Here is a 16,930-nt window from a genome sequence, read left to right on the forward strand (position 1 = left end):
TGTGAGGGACACAGACGCCGGTCAGTGTGAGTGGCACCAGCTGGGCAGCTGTCCTGAAGGTTGAGATAGGTGCATGAAGATTCTGGGGCAAATCTTGTGGTTCTGATGATAATTTTTCAATTGAGTCCCCTTTTTACAGATTAGGCTACTCATGATCGAAGTAGTTTGCTCAAGCCTCCACAACTAATCAATGGTAGGATTCGGTTAGACCGACCAATTAAAAAATACCAGCTTTTAAACTCTTCAATTCTCTTCAGCTGCCACTTAATGCGATCTCTAATATCGCTCATTTTTACCAATATGCAGAGAATAAGTCAATAAGATGACAAACCAAAACAATTTAAGAGGGAAGCATCAACGCTTTTACCACCCATCCATCATTCTCTAATCATAACTTTCTGGCCTCTAATCTTACATTGCCAAGATTGATTTAGTTTAAGAATGCAGTTATGGCACAGTATTTACCTAGTGGGTTTTGGTTGATCCCACAGATACACTGTATTACAGTATGGAAGATTTGTACAACTGTTCAAAACAATTTGACAAGGTGTCAAAATAGTATCCTGATTGTCATTAAAATGCACCCACACACTAATATATTTTATTGCAATGTGGAATGTTTGCATACATCAATTATTGGGCGTAGGTTATATTAGTCAACCACGTATGGTTAAGGAGAGAAGTGTTGGTTAAGGAGAGGCTCTGTTGCTAACATCTATTGTAGAGGGTTGGGGTACCCAAAGTTTAAGATTGTCCCTTTCTCCCTAATATCCTGCTCCCTGCACAAATCAAACCAACTCAATCTCATCATTTCTCCACACAGCCCTGTCCAACCAACTTGCTACTCAACATTCACTTGCCTGTTTTCCAAAGAAGATACTATATTGCCTTGGTTTTTTTAATTGGTAATGGACAGGGACTGAGAAATTTGAATGCAGGGGAAAAATAGGAACATTCCCACCAGAGAATGAATGTGTAGGAGCAGGGACAAAAGTGACAAAGGACTTTTATCTTCCTTCAACTACATCTGGTTTTGCTTACAACCTGAGAACCACTTGTCTTTTTCTTAAGAGAGATCTATTTTTGCCTGTTAACATTGCATAGAATATTGCACTGTTACACCAGATATGAATTTCAGTGTAAAATGACATCTTTATTAAAAAGATTGGCTTCTAAATGAACATGGACTTAGGAGATGAGGAATTCGTTCAAATGAGGTATTCATTTCTGTGAAAGGAAGTAATTTGGGACAGGAAGACTTAAGTGGAAACGAAATCGTTAAATTGGAAATTCCACTAAACCTCTACAACACGCAACCAAAAAGTATTAAGTAGAAAGTAGTCTTCGCTCAACTTGTTTATCCAGGTTATGTTTATAACTTAACTTGAACTGTGGGTGTTGAAAAACAAATCCTGAGTACAGCTGTCTTATTTTCATCCAAGGCTATATTCTACTGACCAAAATGGTTTTTTTTTTTTTTGCTTTAAACTAGATTTGGCCATTAGCCACATACAAGTATTTCAACTGAATCTCTGACCCCAATAACCTGCATAATTTAAATTTCAAGGTAAGTAGCCTCATTTAAACAATTTCAAGATAAAGTAGTCTAATTATACATTCAGGAAGTCCTTTCTTAGCAGAAAATTAATTGAAATATAATGAAAAATCGATCATCCTGCGTAGTTAAAAAGTGATGAACTGAAAAGATGTCAAGAATAACCTCACTAATAAAAGAGCTCACAAATTAGTGAAAAATTACTACCCCAAAACGAGTAGTCACAAAAACCAGTACCTAACCAAAAAAAGTATTAATTTTTTACCTATCCAATTGACAGATTTCACCATTGACATCAGCACAAGAAAATGCACACACTAACCTCTGGGGAAGCGCAGTATTTAGGGGAGTAATCGAAATGTCTAAATGTTCATAGCCTTTGACCTGAGTTCCACTTACGGGAAACCAAAATTGTACAAAATAATTTATGTATAAAAATATTTGCTACAAGCACCTATAGAAGAAAAAAAGATATGACTAGCCAACAATAAAGGACTGATGATATAGCTATAGTATGGAGTGGAATACTGTGCAATTACTAACCATGTTGTAGAACATAGACATGGAAAAATGATTAATGTGAAATAAAAATGAGTAGACAGAACTCATGCATGACCCAATTTTATTACTTATGTATAGACATTATCTATAGTATATGTATCTATCTCCTCAGCAGCCACTTAACTGCTCATGGCCACTGGCACTCAGAATCTTATCTTTCCCTATCACAAACAGACCTCCAGGACAGTAAACCCAGTGCTCTCTTTGCTTCAAATAATTCTTTCATAAAGGGAGAAATTCCAATATTCTGGAACCCTAAAACAACTGTCCCATTTTTCTTGTATTAGAAATTTAACAAGAAATCTGTATGTACTACTTCTAAAATAAATTTGTAATGTACAAAATGCTTTCAACCTAAGAATTTTTATTGTACTTCTTCAAGGTAAGAAAACAAGATGAGAGATTGATTTTCCAAGGCCTCTTTAATTGGTGACTCAAGGACTCAAACCTCAGTAAGATACTTTTACCAGTCTACCCCTACTATACTATCTGAAAGTATGCTTTCAAAATGCCTAATGCTTTGTTTTACAAGTAGTATTGACCCAATAAATCTGTTTGAATTTCAGCTTTGCTAAACCAACTTTTAATCCAAGAGTGCAAGCCTAAACCTTAATTGTTCTAAATTTTTAGTAATACCGAATAAGCTTTGAAAACAGAAATTAAAACAGATGACTTCTAGTGTTATTTTATTTAAAAAAACACAGATACCACTGAAGCCACAAGATTTTAATTTTTCTTTCTTTGAAATGCCACACTAATTAGATAAGACAGTCCTGGATAATAAAAGTATTTACACAATGAATACAAAATAAATATAAAATAACTGAAAAGCAAATTAGTTATCCATTGATTCATTTTGCATTTCCACTATTCACTTTCTGTTTCATTTTTCTTTGCCTTTTGTAAACCCTTTTCTTTCTTGCTTTCAAATCGACTTTTGGCTCTGGTTTTACCCACTGTATTTCTATCGGTTTTTCCTCAGCCGGTGTAACAAAAACATCTGCAGTGGGATCATGTGGAAGAATAGTCTTTGGTTCTTTCTTTCTCAGTTTCTGTGCATCTTTAACTTGCTGTTTCTCTTTGTATTTTGCAGCTGTGATGGATCTTATGACACGCCGATGCTAGAAACAAAAAAATATTAAGTGCTTTTGAAATACAAATAAACATTTTATATATGGCAAGGACTTATGAACCCTTTTTCTCATTACCCTGTATCATTAAAAAAATTAGTAATTTGCAAAACAATATGTAGCAAAAACCAAATTCAGTTTCACAGTTAACAAAATAGTTAATTACTTGACAGAATTATTTTGGCCAGAGTTTTGGGACATTGAAGGCCAATGAACAACAAAAACAGCTTACCATGTTTGGTGACTGGTAGTGAGGATTTTCATATAAAGTTGGTCCTCCAAAACTTCCCTGGAAAATCTTTATGAGATTTAAGACAAAACGAGGTCCTATTTCCACAAGAGCAGCATCTTCTTCTATGATCTTTAATAAAAACATCCATTTTAGTTTGAATATACTATTTCTAAAAGGTATATGGCTATAACCTCATTACAAATGTGCCCAAAAAAACTGAAAATGAAGGTGGAAGTGAAACTTAGTAAGCACCAAATCATCAGATTTTGTTACTAATCAAGCAGCTGTCATGGGAAAATAAAAACATTTTCTCAGTCTGTCCTTTTAAATTGAGTAATTTGAATCTGGTTCACATCATGCCTCTCAAACGCAGAAATTCTTAAAAAACTAATTAATTTTTTAAACTGCGACTACTATAACAAAATGTACTGAAGCACAAAACAGGTAACCCTTTAAAATTTTAAATCAATCCCTAAGTTGTTTTTACAAATCCAATTCAAATTAAATTAAAAAGTACATAAAAGTATAGTACATAGTCAAATTTATTTTTGAGTGGCTAATGAATTGAGGCAACTTCTGAACTACAAATATTAACACTGTGTATTGGCTCAGGTATGTCTGCCCTCAGAGGTTAAGAAGAGAATATGTTTAACTCACTTTGCAGGGTACCCAATATAGCAACACAGAAAAAGGCCAGTTTAATTCATATGCCATCTGAAATTTTGTCTTGGTGTTCTTTTCTACCTCTCCACCTTTCTGCAAGCTTATTATCCTGCCAAACTCCTGCTTCAAGATTTCCAGAATCACCTCTCCTCCTGAGTCACTACTGTATGACTCATCAAATACTTCTCAATAAATGCTTTCTGCAGAGGTTTTGTCTTTCTAAGTCTTAATCACTGCCCTCCCCTCACCCCAGATAGAGTCTAACCTCTTGAGAGAAACTTACATCCTTAACAGCACCTAGCATAAATCTGGAACTCAATTACCTCATGGATCTTCAGATTAATTTCTTTTTACAAAATTAAATATGTAGTAAATATATAGTGGCGCTATTTGTCCTAATTTATTTCAAAGTATAATTAAAAACTAATTAAAGCTAACCTGAAAGTTCCGAAACCATATCCTGTTATCCAAAATGGTGAACGTAAACACATGGTCCACAAATGGCTGGCTTTTGGGATGATACCGTGGTGTACTAAAAATCTAGGAAAAAAGTATACGTTCCTGATTTTACAATATAACATGTATATATTAGTTTTAGATAGCTGAGTTAAGAAAAAGTCCAAGACACACACTTATATCACCAAAAATGCTCTCTAGAAAAGATATTTACCTGAATTAAGAGTTCTTTTAACAAAGCATAATGTGGTAATTCATCAAAAGCCTAAAAAAAATAGTGAACATATTATTTGACAAGAGCAGAGTGCTCTGTTTAAAACTGTGTTTATTAAGTAAAATGAATCATACAACTATACCCACTACAAACAACAATGAAAAGTAAGAAAATTAGACTTCATATACTAAATGAAAAACTTACAGGGTCAAAAGACAAAAGGGGCCGAGAACCTTTCAAACAGTTTCCAGTCATCTTTAGTTCAGCTAGGGTATGAACTAGAAAAATTATAACAACAACAAAAAAATAGTTATATCTTTGGCACAACTCTCCCAAAAGATTTTCAATTTTCTCATAAAAAAAATTTAAATTGAGTCAACTTACTATTCTGAACTAGAAATTTAGCAGATGGTCCATGAGGTGAATTTGAAAGCCTGAAAAATATGAAGGATGGTTTTTCTACTAAGTAGAATTTAGAATGCAGTAAATGCTTATTATGTTTCACGGTTAAAAAACAGAATGTGCTCATAATATTCATCCATTTAATTTTCTTTAAAGGTTTCAACGTTTGTGAAATCATAGTTTACTTTATCCCCTGGCCCTGCTTTTTTTTACAAAAACAAAACAAAGACTGAAAGGAGTCTGCAATAAGAGGTACAAAGAATAAATTCATTTAAAAGAACAAATTCCACTCCGGATCTTACTTAATACATCTTCTTACCACATATAGAGATCTTGTTTCTTCTTAGCTTCAAAATAGATACACTTATTGCAGTTTTTCATTTCACAAACCTAAATGGAGCAAAGTATAGAAAAATGAAGTAGATAATAGAATGAGAACTAAAAGCAATTCAATGCAAATAATACCTACATTCTTTAAAAAATATTTAAGCAGATTAATAGGCTACAAGGTCTAAATCTAGGTAAACTTATTCATTTACAGAAAGAAATCTTTCAAGTTCCTCTCAGATAGTCTTCTTAAGGTAAACTAGATGCTCTGCCCACCTTTTTGGTGCAAACATCTACTCTCTTCGGCCCAGCATTTTAAAGTAACTGGTCTCACTTCTGGTTACTGAGAACCTCTTTTTCTGACCAGTCCCATGTACAAACTACAAAGACTGAAAACAGATGCTCTAGGAATAAAGAAAGCACCATATTAGCTTTACTAATCTTAGGAGAATACAGTCCTTATGGAACCAACACATCCTTTATAATGGTTATTCTGATTTTTAACTCTAGTTTTTTTAAGATCAAGACATTTACGTTTTCTTCTTCATTTACACTATCATTTCTGTCATTTGGTTCTATAAAATCACCAAGGGACTGGTGAAAAGCATGCGTATACAAAACCTATTCCAAGTTGAATTAAACTTCAACATCTTGAAGGTTTACAAAGTCACACTAGAGAAATATATATGTAAGCAATACAAGAATGAAGTCCTGTACAACTACAGTATTCATAAACTATCTGATATGATATTCATAAATCCTAAACTACTTAAGACTTTAAACCTAATAACTTAAAAATGCTTTTGTTTCTTACTGGTTTTAGAATAAACAGAGCAACACTAAGTGGGTTTTCCAGTCCAGCTTCAGTTGCTGGAAGCTCATACCATTGTTTTTCCTGTCTTCACTTGAAATTATAATACTTGTTTATGGCCTAGCTCCCCCATCAGAATTGAAGCTCCACGATGCCAGGGGTGTTGTTTTGTAAAATACTATTTCCACAGCATGGAGAGTGATGCCATGATATAGCAGAGGTGCAAAAATTTGTGCTAAATGAATAAAAGCCTTTCTAATAGCTAAAGAAAATTATCTTCAGAAAATTCTGCTAAGTTTTTAAAATCTGCCTTAAAATGTAAGGTTAGTATCTTCAACAACACTGAAAATTTAACATATCACTAGTTTGTAATACCTTAACAGCAAATACCACATGTATCACTTTTAATACTGACAAAATGCTTCTTACAATGTGGGGTTTTAAAAATATTTAATGAGTTTTTAATTTTATTTTATATATATTGGTCATTTTACCATGCATTTCACACTATAGTAGACATAATGAAAAAAAAAAGAATGAGATAGAATCCTCATCCTCAGGAAATATCGATATGCTTATTTGAACTAGATTAATATAAGAACAATCAAGAAATAATATATACTGAAGCACTAAACTATAATACAAAGACAATAAATATTAAAAAAAATTAGAAGGTAGTTTATTGAAGATTTAATAAAATCTGTCTTAACAATTTAAAAGTCACAGCGTAACTAACTTTAAAATGAAGCATCTTCAGCGCTCCAAAATATTTTGTACTTAATTATTTTCTAAAATTACCTCGTTAATCACAAATAACTTATCTTTACGATCCATTTTAGTATCTATAAAAAGAAAAAAAGAATAAGCAAATAAACAAAAGATTTCGAAGCTACTTCAATCAAATCACACATGCTTTCTAGAAAATTATTTTAAGTGTTTTCATAATCAAGTTTAAATGAGATTTTATTAATATTTAAGATGATCGGATCTGAAAATATGACCTCATTACAAATCCTGGTTATTTTTTAAATGTAAAAATGAGTAACAAAAATAGTCCTCAGGAATTATAAATAATGATGTAAGCAGTGTTTCTCAGACTTTATATATTCTATGAATTCCTTATAAAAATGGAAAAATTCTCACAATTGAAGACTATGGTCTGAGATTTCAGTTTAAAGAACATTCACTTAAGAAACTAAAATTTGAAGTGACGAAAATTTCTTTCAATTTTGAATCAGTTGCCAAAGAAAACTAATAAGAAAAAACACATGGTTTTAGATTATCATAGGAAAAAAGAAACCAGTACAAATTAAAATTTCTCTTATTAGTTTCAGAGATCTGAAGATATAACTGGGGATATCAGTTTGAGAAACACTGATCTAAAGAACGAAGTCATTACCTAGAATTAAAACCAACAGCATCTCCCAACACAGGCACAAAGACAGCTACATGACTGCACTGCCACAGATCTAATCTTAAAAAAACTAGATCTTCTTCACTTGCCTGTAAGATATTCTACTGCTAAAAGGATTAGCTTGGCCCCAACTTAAAGATATCTGAAATCCTACTCCAGGTCCATTAATTAAAAAAAAAAAGTTTTTCATTTTTTTTGTTTGTTTGTTTTTTAAATGCAGAAAGCAGTACATTGCAGTCCTGAATCATTTAAAAGGACAAACCATGATCTCTGAGAACATTACAATGAAAGCATCTCTGGACCTTCAAGAACTGTTTCAGTAATTAGATATATCTGTTTAAGACAGTGAAGAGAATACCTGATAAATTTGCAAAGAATTTATGACAAAATGTTAATTAGAAAAATCTTGGCACTGAAAAGATACACTTCTGAAGAACAGTGGTTCTTTATCTCACAAGATTGAAAAACTGAAGTGTGACTTGAAGCAGAAATATATAAACAGGCAAGTTTATAGACATGAATTTTAAAGTATATGACATAAAGGCACCTGCTTTAGAATGAGGCATCAACATTCTTAAGTCTTGCATTAAATGTCTTGTTCTGAAATTTATTCCTCTGGAAGAAAAGATGAGAATCCGTTCCTTATTTTTCCACTTGCCCTGAAGAAAAAGAAATTGTTAAAAGATTTTTAAATCTCAAATTAAACTCATACTGAACCGACCTTGTTTGTTTGTTTAAAGATAACACTTCCAAGTAGCAAGTCAAAGAATCCTACCTAAACCTTTAATTTGATCTCTCAGTAGCATGTACTGAACCCAGCGGCCACCCAGAAATGCTCTCATTGGCTTCCTTCCTTTCTTTGTTTCTTTTATTCTTCAGTCTCTCCAATTCCTCCTCCTGTCTCTAAAGATTCTCTTACCCTCTTTTATTTCTGTTCTCACCAGAATAGAGCTCTCATTATCATTCCCACAGCTTCAATTGTCAACTCCACAAAAAAAGGTAAAGAACTCTTTCCAGCTCTACCAATCTCAAATTCAATTCTAGAATATTTAAACCTTAAACCTGGTATATTTGTTTATTACTTATTTTTTCTGATGTCACCATCAGGCTTTGAATCTTCCATCTGTCCTTATTCTCTCATATCATAAGCACTACCAAATGCTGTCAGTTTCTCTTTGCAACAATTTGTAACCCTTTCCTATTTCCACAGCCCTCCTTCAGATCCATATGATCTTATGTCAACTGCAAATAATCTAAATGGCTAGCCTTCCCAGCAAGGAACTCCTCCAATATGCCAGGCTAGCACTAGCTTAATCTTAAAGCACTGCTCCCTCCAATCACATCCTTATTAGAAAACCCTATTCCTGGGTTTTCTAAACAAAGTACGAAATGACATACTTTTAATACTGAATTCTAGAATACATTTATATTTTCACCTCAGATTGTCCCAAATCAACCCTAACTTTAGCCAATCCAACTGTTTTTTAAATTTTCAGCATTTCCCACACTTAAACACCTTTGATCAGTTTTTTCTCTCTTCCAGGTATTTTTCTCTCTCATTTCTGAATATGGAAATTCTGACTTACTTTGAGATCCAGCTCAAAGGCTAAATCCTTCCTGATCCCTACCCAGATAATCTTAGAGTAAAAGTAATCTCTATCTTCTGTACTTTGATAGAATTTTTTATATTATGACTTAGACCACTAATACTATATTTCTTGCTAGATCCTTCAAGGAACGGTGTGAGCATTTGCTAAAAATCTATTAGAAGTCCAGCTTATTCTTCACAAAAAGTAAATATTTCCTTCCTTTTAATATGCAAATGAGAAAAAGGCTAAAAATTCACTGTTAATAGCAAAGGTAAAATTTAAACTCATCTTTCATTCCTCAGAGCTAACGCCTTTCCTAGTACTTGCCACCACAGTCATTTAATTATTATCAATCACTGTGTGCTAGAGTACTATGCTAAGCTGGGGCAGGGGGTGGAGGGGGCACGGAAATCAATAAATCAAAGGCACCCCTTGTCTTCACCGTATTCGATCTAGCTTAGGGAGCCTTCAGTTGAATGAAAGTTAGGTCCATTCATGTTCACCTTCTTTTAAATAAAAATCGTCAATTTACATGAATTGTTTTCTTTTAAACTCCAACATTTCAGGAAAATGAGGTCACGTTCTCGGTTTGCAATTCCAAAGCAGGGGAAACCCATCTTTGTACTGTGCCTGGCACGTTAAGTTTGTTAAACACAAGTAAAGCTCGTACCATCTACTCTACCTTTCGTTATCCCTTGAGAGTTAAAGATTAAAATCACAGTCCCAAGGACCACAATTTTTTAAAGAACCACATTACAAGGTTCCAGGATCCTTGACTGACAATAGTTAACTAGGGCAGAATATGGGTATACTAATCACTGTAAAGGATATACTCCATAGAAATAACAGGGAAAATTTCTATGCTTCAAAGGAAAATAAAATAGCTAGGAGGCAGAACACTGGAACTGAGTAGTACACCATAAACCGATTCCCCATAAGCCGGGTAAAAGCTCTGAAGCCCGCCCAGTTGCTCAGCAGGCCGCATCCAAGAAAGCCGCCACGTGCATGAAAGTTAGATGTAAACGCAGTGGCCTGTCCGGCCGGGAGAGCTGAGACCCAGCTCCAGCAACACCCGAGTAACTCCGAAATCCGCACAGCCGTACTTAGGTAGGTAACCCCAAGAGAGGCGTGCGGAGCCGCGGCCGCAGGTGCAACCCGAGGATAACCCCCTCTACCTTGCAAACAGGGCCTGGGATACGGTCTCTCTCTTCTTCTTCTGCCTCCTCTGCCATGTCGCGCTGCTTAGCTGGCGGCCTGGCATCTTTTTCGTTTCTTTTTGGCCTCTTCGCTTTAACCGCCAAACCTCCACGCCGTTTTCTCTTGGTCGCCGCCATCTTGCCTCACCGCCTTGGCTCTTGGACTTCCTTCCGGCTCTGCCGCTCGCTCCCCTTTCCGATCTCTATGGTACCTCCCGCTGCTCGGCTCCGTGGTCCTCCAGCTCTCTGGTGCCTTTTTCCGGTCCCTGTGGCACTGCACGCTCGGCTCTCTAGGCTTCGTTTAACTCCGTGGTGACGGTGGCCGAGGTGGCCAGCTGATCTAAAAAGTGTGGCGGGAGTTGCTCCACTTTCTCGCCAGTTCTCCAGGGTCTGCAGGTGGCTCCCCGGTGACGTGGCTGGGAAGGGCTCTCAGGTGCCCGGGCCCCACTGCAAAGGTAGGGTTTCCGCGCCTTGGGATCCCGGGACCAGTACACAGATGCCGCCCGCGGCGGGCTGGTGAACCAGGTTGTCTGGGACTCAAGGAGGATCTTCTGAGGAACGCGGGCCCACCCTCCCAAGTGCCTGTTTTCTTAGATGAAAGGTGTAGAGCGCCGGACAGCTCAAAACCGACTGGGGATACGTAGCCCCAAGTAGAACTACAGAGTTGGTGGTTTTCATTGTTCACAACTTTTCATGTGTAACTGTCCCCTTACTAATGACAAGGAAACCGTAGTTTAGAGAGATTAGTAATTTCCCCCAGTGACAGAGACAGTTAAGTGGCAGAGGCAGGATTCAGTCCCCCGTCGGCCAAGTTCAACACCCAGGCCTCTTCCACTTGGCCACAGCGCAGGTTGAGATCGCGGGCCAGCATTGACGGGGAGTTTATTGTTGAATCTCATCAGGTGTTTCGTGATCCACGGGAGCAGGTGTTGACCCCAGGAGCAGCCCTTAGGGCCGCGTGTGCACTGGAAGATGCCCCTCCTAAACCAACAGATCCAAGATGAGAATGATTACAGCTTGGTGGCCAGCCTCGACAACGTTAGGAATCTCTCCACTATCTTGAAGGCTATTCATTTCCGAGAACATGCTACGTGTTTCGCTACTAAAAATGGAATCAAGGTTACAGTGGAAAATGCAAAGTGTGTGCAAGCAAATGCTTTTATTCAGGTATTGAAGTAGACACCTTAAAGCCTGTGACATGGTATTTCTCATCCAGTTCAATGAATTCCTAAGGTCTTAATAGACATTTAAGATAGATAACATCATTATTTGAATTTTTTCTCTCATAGTAACAAATTCTTTTCCCATATTGTTTTACAGAGATAATGGTTAAAATAATGTCTAAAAATTATTAAGCTAAATTATAAGCCAGACACTCTTCTGAGTGTTTATATGTTTAACTCACTTAACTCTCACAATAGTCCTATGAAGTAGGCTCTGTTATTATTTCTATTTTACAGATGTGGAAACTGAGGTACAGTTTAAGCGATTTGCCAGCAGCACGAAAGCTTACAAGCAGCTGAGTTGGGATGAGAATCCAGAACATATGTTTCTAGAGTATATGCTCTTTACTGCTACACCTCCCTATTAAAAAATACATTTTTTTCTTTTTATTGGTTATAATATAATTTGTTCTTACAAAGTAACAGTTGTATGGTTCAAATTTCAGATTTAATTCAGCATTTTTTTTGGTGAGCACCTAAGTGTACAGTATGACTTCAGGGATAAATAAAACATGGTTCCTGACCTCAAAAGAAATTGAAAACTAATATCATTCATGCATTATTAAACTGTTTGGCTATTTTCCAGATGACCTTAACTGTACTGATGGCCATGAAAAGGAGACGGGAAAGTCACATGGGGAATAGTTTAGATCCAAGAAGTTAGATGAAGGACCTTTCATAAAGTTTTACATGGGACCTAAATGACTGTTATACCTTTACTGAGTAGTGTTATTCTAATGGATGATAGTTGAAAAAGCTTAAGATTTTTTGATTGGTAATCAGAAATGATTTTCATGGGATTAGCACAATATTATTTTTTTAAACATGTCAAGTGAAATCTAAAACCTTATGTGTAAGTTTTCATTCTTTAATATATATTTTTTCATATTTTACTTTTCTTCATAGGCTGGAATATTTCAAGAGTTTAAAGTTCAGGAAGAGCCTGTTACTTTTCGAATTAATTTAACTGTCCTTTTAGACTGCTTATCTATTTTTGGATCAAGTCCTATGCCAGGTGAACCATTTTATTATCATTATAATGACATAAGAGCATACAGAATGGTCAGAATAATACAGGAAAAGTTATTAGAATATAAGTAATATATGAATTGCCAATTCACTTTTCATCAGTCACAATCATGGATTCTGAGTACACAATATTAATAGAAAGTGTGCTTATGGGTTGTTCATATTTGCAAAAGTATGTACATTCATCTTTTTTTTAATTTACAAAGCTTTTAGGGTTTTAAATTTGAACTGACCAAAAGAAGACTTTGAACATGTCAAATGTATCTAACAAGTAAAATATGTTTTAATTGCCTCTTTTCCCTAACTTGTCCTGTATTACAGTTAGTGGCAGAGAAAAATAGAAACCAGCTCTCCTGACTCCCAGTTTACTGCATTCAAAATTTGTTTGCTTTTTTTCCCCATTAAGCCTTGTTTAAAATTATGTCTATTTTCTTAAATGCTTTCCTTTAAAATATTTATATATTTTATTTGTTGTGGGATTTTTTTAGGAATAGTGAATTTGGTTGCTATGGATATAAAACTAAGACATCACTAGAAGAATAATTTCATTTCATAGAAAAAGAATCTGAGACTAGCTAGGGAAAATTCAGTTATGGTTCTCTAGAAAATATATTTTAATTTTTTATTGACAATTCCATTATTATTAATTATGCGTTTTCTAACGCAGCTGGATTTTCATCTGCCTTCCTCCATTCCTTACTATGGCTCTCCATCCTATAGTAAGGAAGAGGAGCTTGGAATGTCCTGTCATCTTCTTCCTCTCTAGAGGTTGCAGTTTTAAAATCCTAACCACAATGAACCACTCTCTCTCTTTCTCCCAATTTGATCTTAAAACTTGGGGAAATGTCTCCCAGTAGAAAAAGCTAGAAGGATCCTTATTATAGTAAATACACTGACATCATAGTACAGACAATATCAGAGCAATCCACTGTTGCACAAATTGAACCTTCAATAAATAGCATAGCTGGGGCAGCAACAACTCCATTACTTGCAGTATTGGACCATGTAGATTCTCCATCCCGAAATTGTATATATAGATATAATCAATAAGGTATTTCTGAGGTCTTTTGACAAGCTGGAAAATTTCAGAGAGTTACATTTTGTTCTGGTTCCTAATTTTCTTGCAGTTGTTTTTGGAATTGTCTATATACTGCTGTCATCAGGGAACACGTGATCCTTTCTTATAGAGAGAGACATACACATATGCTAGAAATTGGATAGAATAAAGTATTCTTGAGGAGTTTTATGTTTCAGCTTTGGAAGCTGAACCCAGGGTTATAAAGCTGAGCCCAAAGTATGATTTACTTCCATTGCAGGGACTTTAACTGCACTTCGAATGTGTTACCAAGGTTATGGTTACCCTTTGATGCTATTTCTGGAAGAAGGAGGAGTGGTGACAGTCTGTAAAATCAATACTCAGGAGCCTGAGGAAACGCTGGATTTTGATTTCTGCAGCACCAATGTTATTAATAAAATCATTCTGCAATCAGAGGGCCTCCGTGAAGCATTTTCCGAATTGGACATGACAAGTGAGGTCCTACAGATCACCATGTCTCCTGACAAGCCTTATTTTAGGTACTTGAAAGCAGTGCAATTATAGCTAATGTAGTCTGCTCCATCTCTCTACTTGTGCGTTTGCTTAGGACGCAGAACTTTTATGCAAGTTCCTAGAATTTTCAGAACTTTGGAAAGTTTTTACTCTGCACACTTTTATTAGTCAGGAAGATTAATTCACTATTTAAAGCTTCATAATTACAAAGTGTTGGTTTCTAGATGAGTAGCTCAGTCTTCTAATAATAATTTAGTGGTCATTTCATTGTACTAAACTATTGTAGATCTGCAGACATCATGAGGGAAATTAGGCTTAAACTTTTAGAAAAGGTGTTTGTATTATATCGCTTCTCTTTTTCTTTCAAGTTAGTACAGGATGCAAAAGGAAGTAGATGTTTTTCTATGCATGGTTTATTCACTGAGTATCTATTATTGATCGCCGACTGTGTGCATATCTACCTTATTAAGCATCACAAGAAAGAACAGCTTAAAATCGAGGTAAAGAGGAAATATGTGAAACAGCACAGAAGGAGCAAAACTGCAAGGTAATATACATACTTAGGGAGCCAACACATGAATACTTAGGACTGGTCAAGGTAAGCTTCCTAAGGGAGGGCAATTTCCAGCAGGAAAACAATGTCAAAAACTATCAAGCTGCTCCTGATATTTCGACCCAGAAAATTATGAAATGGCAAGCTCTTTTCAGGCTTAGAATCAATTTAGGGAGAGAATTTAAATATTTCTTCTCTTTTGAAATATTTTAGAGTGTTAATAAGTAAAGGATTTTATATATATAGATATATATATATATACATATATAGATATATATCTACTTTAGATTTTATATCTATATCTATATCTATATCTATATCTATATCTATATATCTATATATATATCTACTTTAGAAGAACTCAGAGCCCTTCCCATGGCATTAAGCACTTAAAAATTTGGCTGAAAGTCTGTAAAATGTTAACCAAAAGGGAAATCAGTAGAACCCTACTTAAGCAGTGATATGATTTAAGATTCTAGGCACTTAAACAGAGTATTTTAGAGGCTCCCCATCTAAATGATCTCTCTCAGCTTGGATTCGTGGTTACTTCACATTTCTAAGATGAGAAATGATTTGGTGGTATAGAACTGGGAGTTGAAAATTTTTTTTCTAGATGTGTTAAATTTAAGGTGCCTGTGACAACAGAAAGTAGTTGGATATATACAGAGCTCAGAAAGTCAGTCCAGACTGGACTAGTCTCATCCATGGCTGGGCATGGACAAGATAGCTCAGAGAAAGAGGTTACGTTAGAAGAGAGAAAAGATGGGTCCAGGGGCAAACCAGCACTGAGGTCTTCTATGATTGTGCTCATATCATACTAATCAATGTGCTGTCCCCATAGCGAATGATCAGTATGTTCTTGCAGATTAAGTAAACACATAAACATTTATAAATTGTCTGCACACAAACTGCTGATATTACCAAGCAAGGAAAACCATTAAACAGTCTAAAGAGTAGTCTGAGATTCAGAAAAGCCCGTTGCTTTTGGTGTGACAGTAAAGATAAGGAGCAGGACCTTAGGCTACATGCAGCTGATGTGGGTCAGGGCCTTCCATCACTACTCAGCTCTCCTCTATTATGTATTTCTGATTTAAGAATGAAGAAAGGTCAATATCAGAGTAGGTGTAAGGTAATGAAATTGAGGCAAAAACCTCTGAATTCCTTTTGGGCTGATATTTCTCAAAGCTATTTATTGGTTGCTAGTTCCCCTGTGGGAATCTTTATTATGGTGATTCTAATAGTGCGTTGTCAACATTTGTTTACGTACCCGTTTCACTAGAATGAGTTAAAGAAGTGTTTTCTTTATTTGGATCCTAACGTGGCTTATGCTGGACCAATGCATAAATGACTTGTTCATTTTCTGCTCTAGGTTATCTACTTTTGGGAATGCAGGAAGCTCCCACCTTGACTATCCCAAAGATTCTGATTTGATGGAATCATTCAATTGTAATCAGACCCAGGTCAACAGGTCAGTTCTTAATATAGAGGTTGCCAATAGTGTTGAAGGTAAGGTTAAATACCAAGTTTCTATTAAGTAAATTTTTTTTAACTCTCAATCTATTGATGAAAGTGTAACATTTTTTTAAAAAATGAACAGTAAGGTGCTGAGTTTACTTGGGGATTTTGGATTCTAATAGTGGATGCAATTTTTTTTTTTTTTTAATGAAAAGAAAATGTTAGCAAATTGGACAAGTATTGGATTTGATTCTTATATTTGCTACTTAGTAGTTCTTGGCTAATTTTTGTCCTTAGAGTTATGTGCACTGCTTTAAGTGTGACTAAATGACACCTTTTTACTTACTGTCCTACAGATACAAGATTTCTTTACTGAAACCCTCTACAAAGGCATTAGTCCTGTCCTGTAAGGTATCTATTCGGACAGATAACCGAGGATTCCTCTCATTACAGTATATGATTAGAAATGAAGATGGACAAATATGTTTTGTGGAATATTACTGCTGCCCTGACGAAGAAGTTCCTGAATCTGAATCTTAAGTATGACAATGCATTGTGACGTTTATGTGTA

The 16,930-nt window shown here is 35.4% G+C and overlaps 2 protein-coding genes across 2 annotated transcripts; one reads left to right on the forward strand and one right to left on the reverse strand.

Moving 5' to 3' along the window:
* Window positions 1-2,163: 2,163 nt before the first annotated feature.
* Window positions 2,164-10,713, reverse strand: BRIX1 (BRX1, biogenesis of ribosomes). The gene is made up of 10 exons (XM_011380711.2): window positions 10,530-10,713; window positions 8,313-8,424; window positions 7,150-7,193; window positions 5,533-5,603; window positions 5,196-5,245; window positions 5,016-5,089; window positions 4,812-4,862; window positions 4,580-4,681; window positions 3,479-3,607; window positions 2,164-3,237 (listed from the first exon to the last, which is right to left on the reverse strand). The coding sequence occupies exons 1-10, from the start codon at window positions 10,686-10,688 to the stop codon at window positions 2,968-2,970; spliced, it is 1,062 nt and encodes a 353-aa protein (XP_011379013.1). The 5' UTR covers window positions 10,689-10,713; the 3' UTR covers window positions 2,164-2,967.
* Window positions 10,714-10,773: 60 nt separating this feature from the next.
* On the forward strand, window positions 10,774-16,930 carry RAD1 (RAD1 checkpoint DNA exonuclease). Its single transcript, XM_011380712.2, has 6 exons — window positions 10,774-11,005; window positions 11,453-11,717; window positions 12,680-12,788; window positions 14,119-14,377; window positions 16,274-16,372; window positions 16,716-16,930. The coding sequence occupies exons 2-6, from the start codon at window positions 11,523-11,525 to the stop codon at window positions 16,897-16,899; spliced, it is 846 nt and encodes a 281-aa protein (XP_011379014.1). The 5' UTR covers window positions 10,774-11,005; window positions 11,453-11,522; the 3' UTR covers window positions 16,900-16,930.

This window comes from Pteropus vampyrus, unplaced genomic scaffold (assembly GCF_000151845.1).
Source record: "Pteropus vampyrus isolate Shadow unplaced genomic scaffold, Pvam_2.0 Scaffold400, whole genome shotgun sequence".
Classification (NCBI taxonomy): domain Eukaryota; kingdom Metazoa; phylum Chordata; class Mammalia; order Chiroptera; family Pteropodidae; genus Pteropus; species Pteropus vampyrus.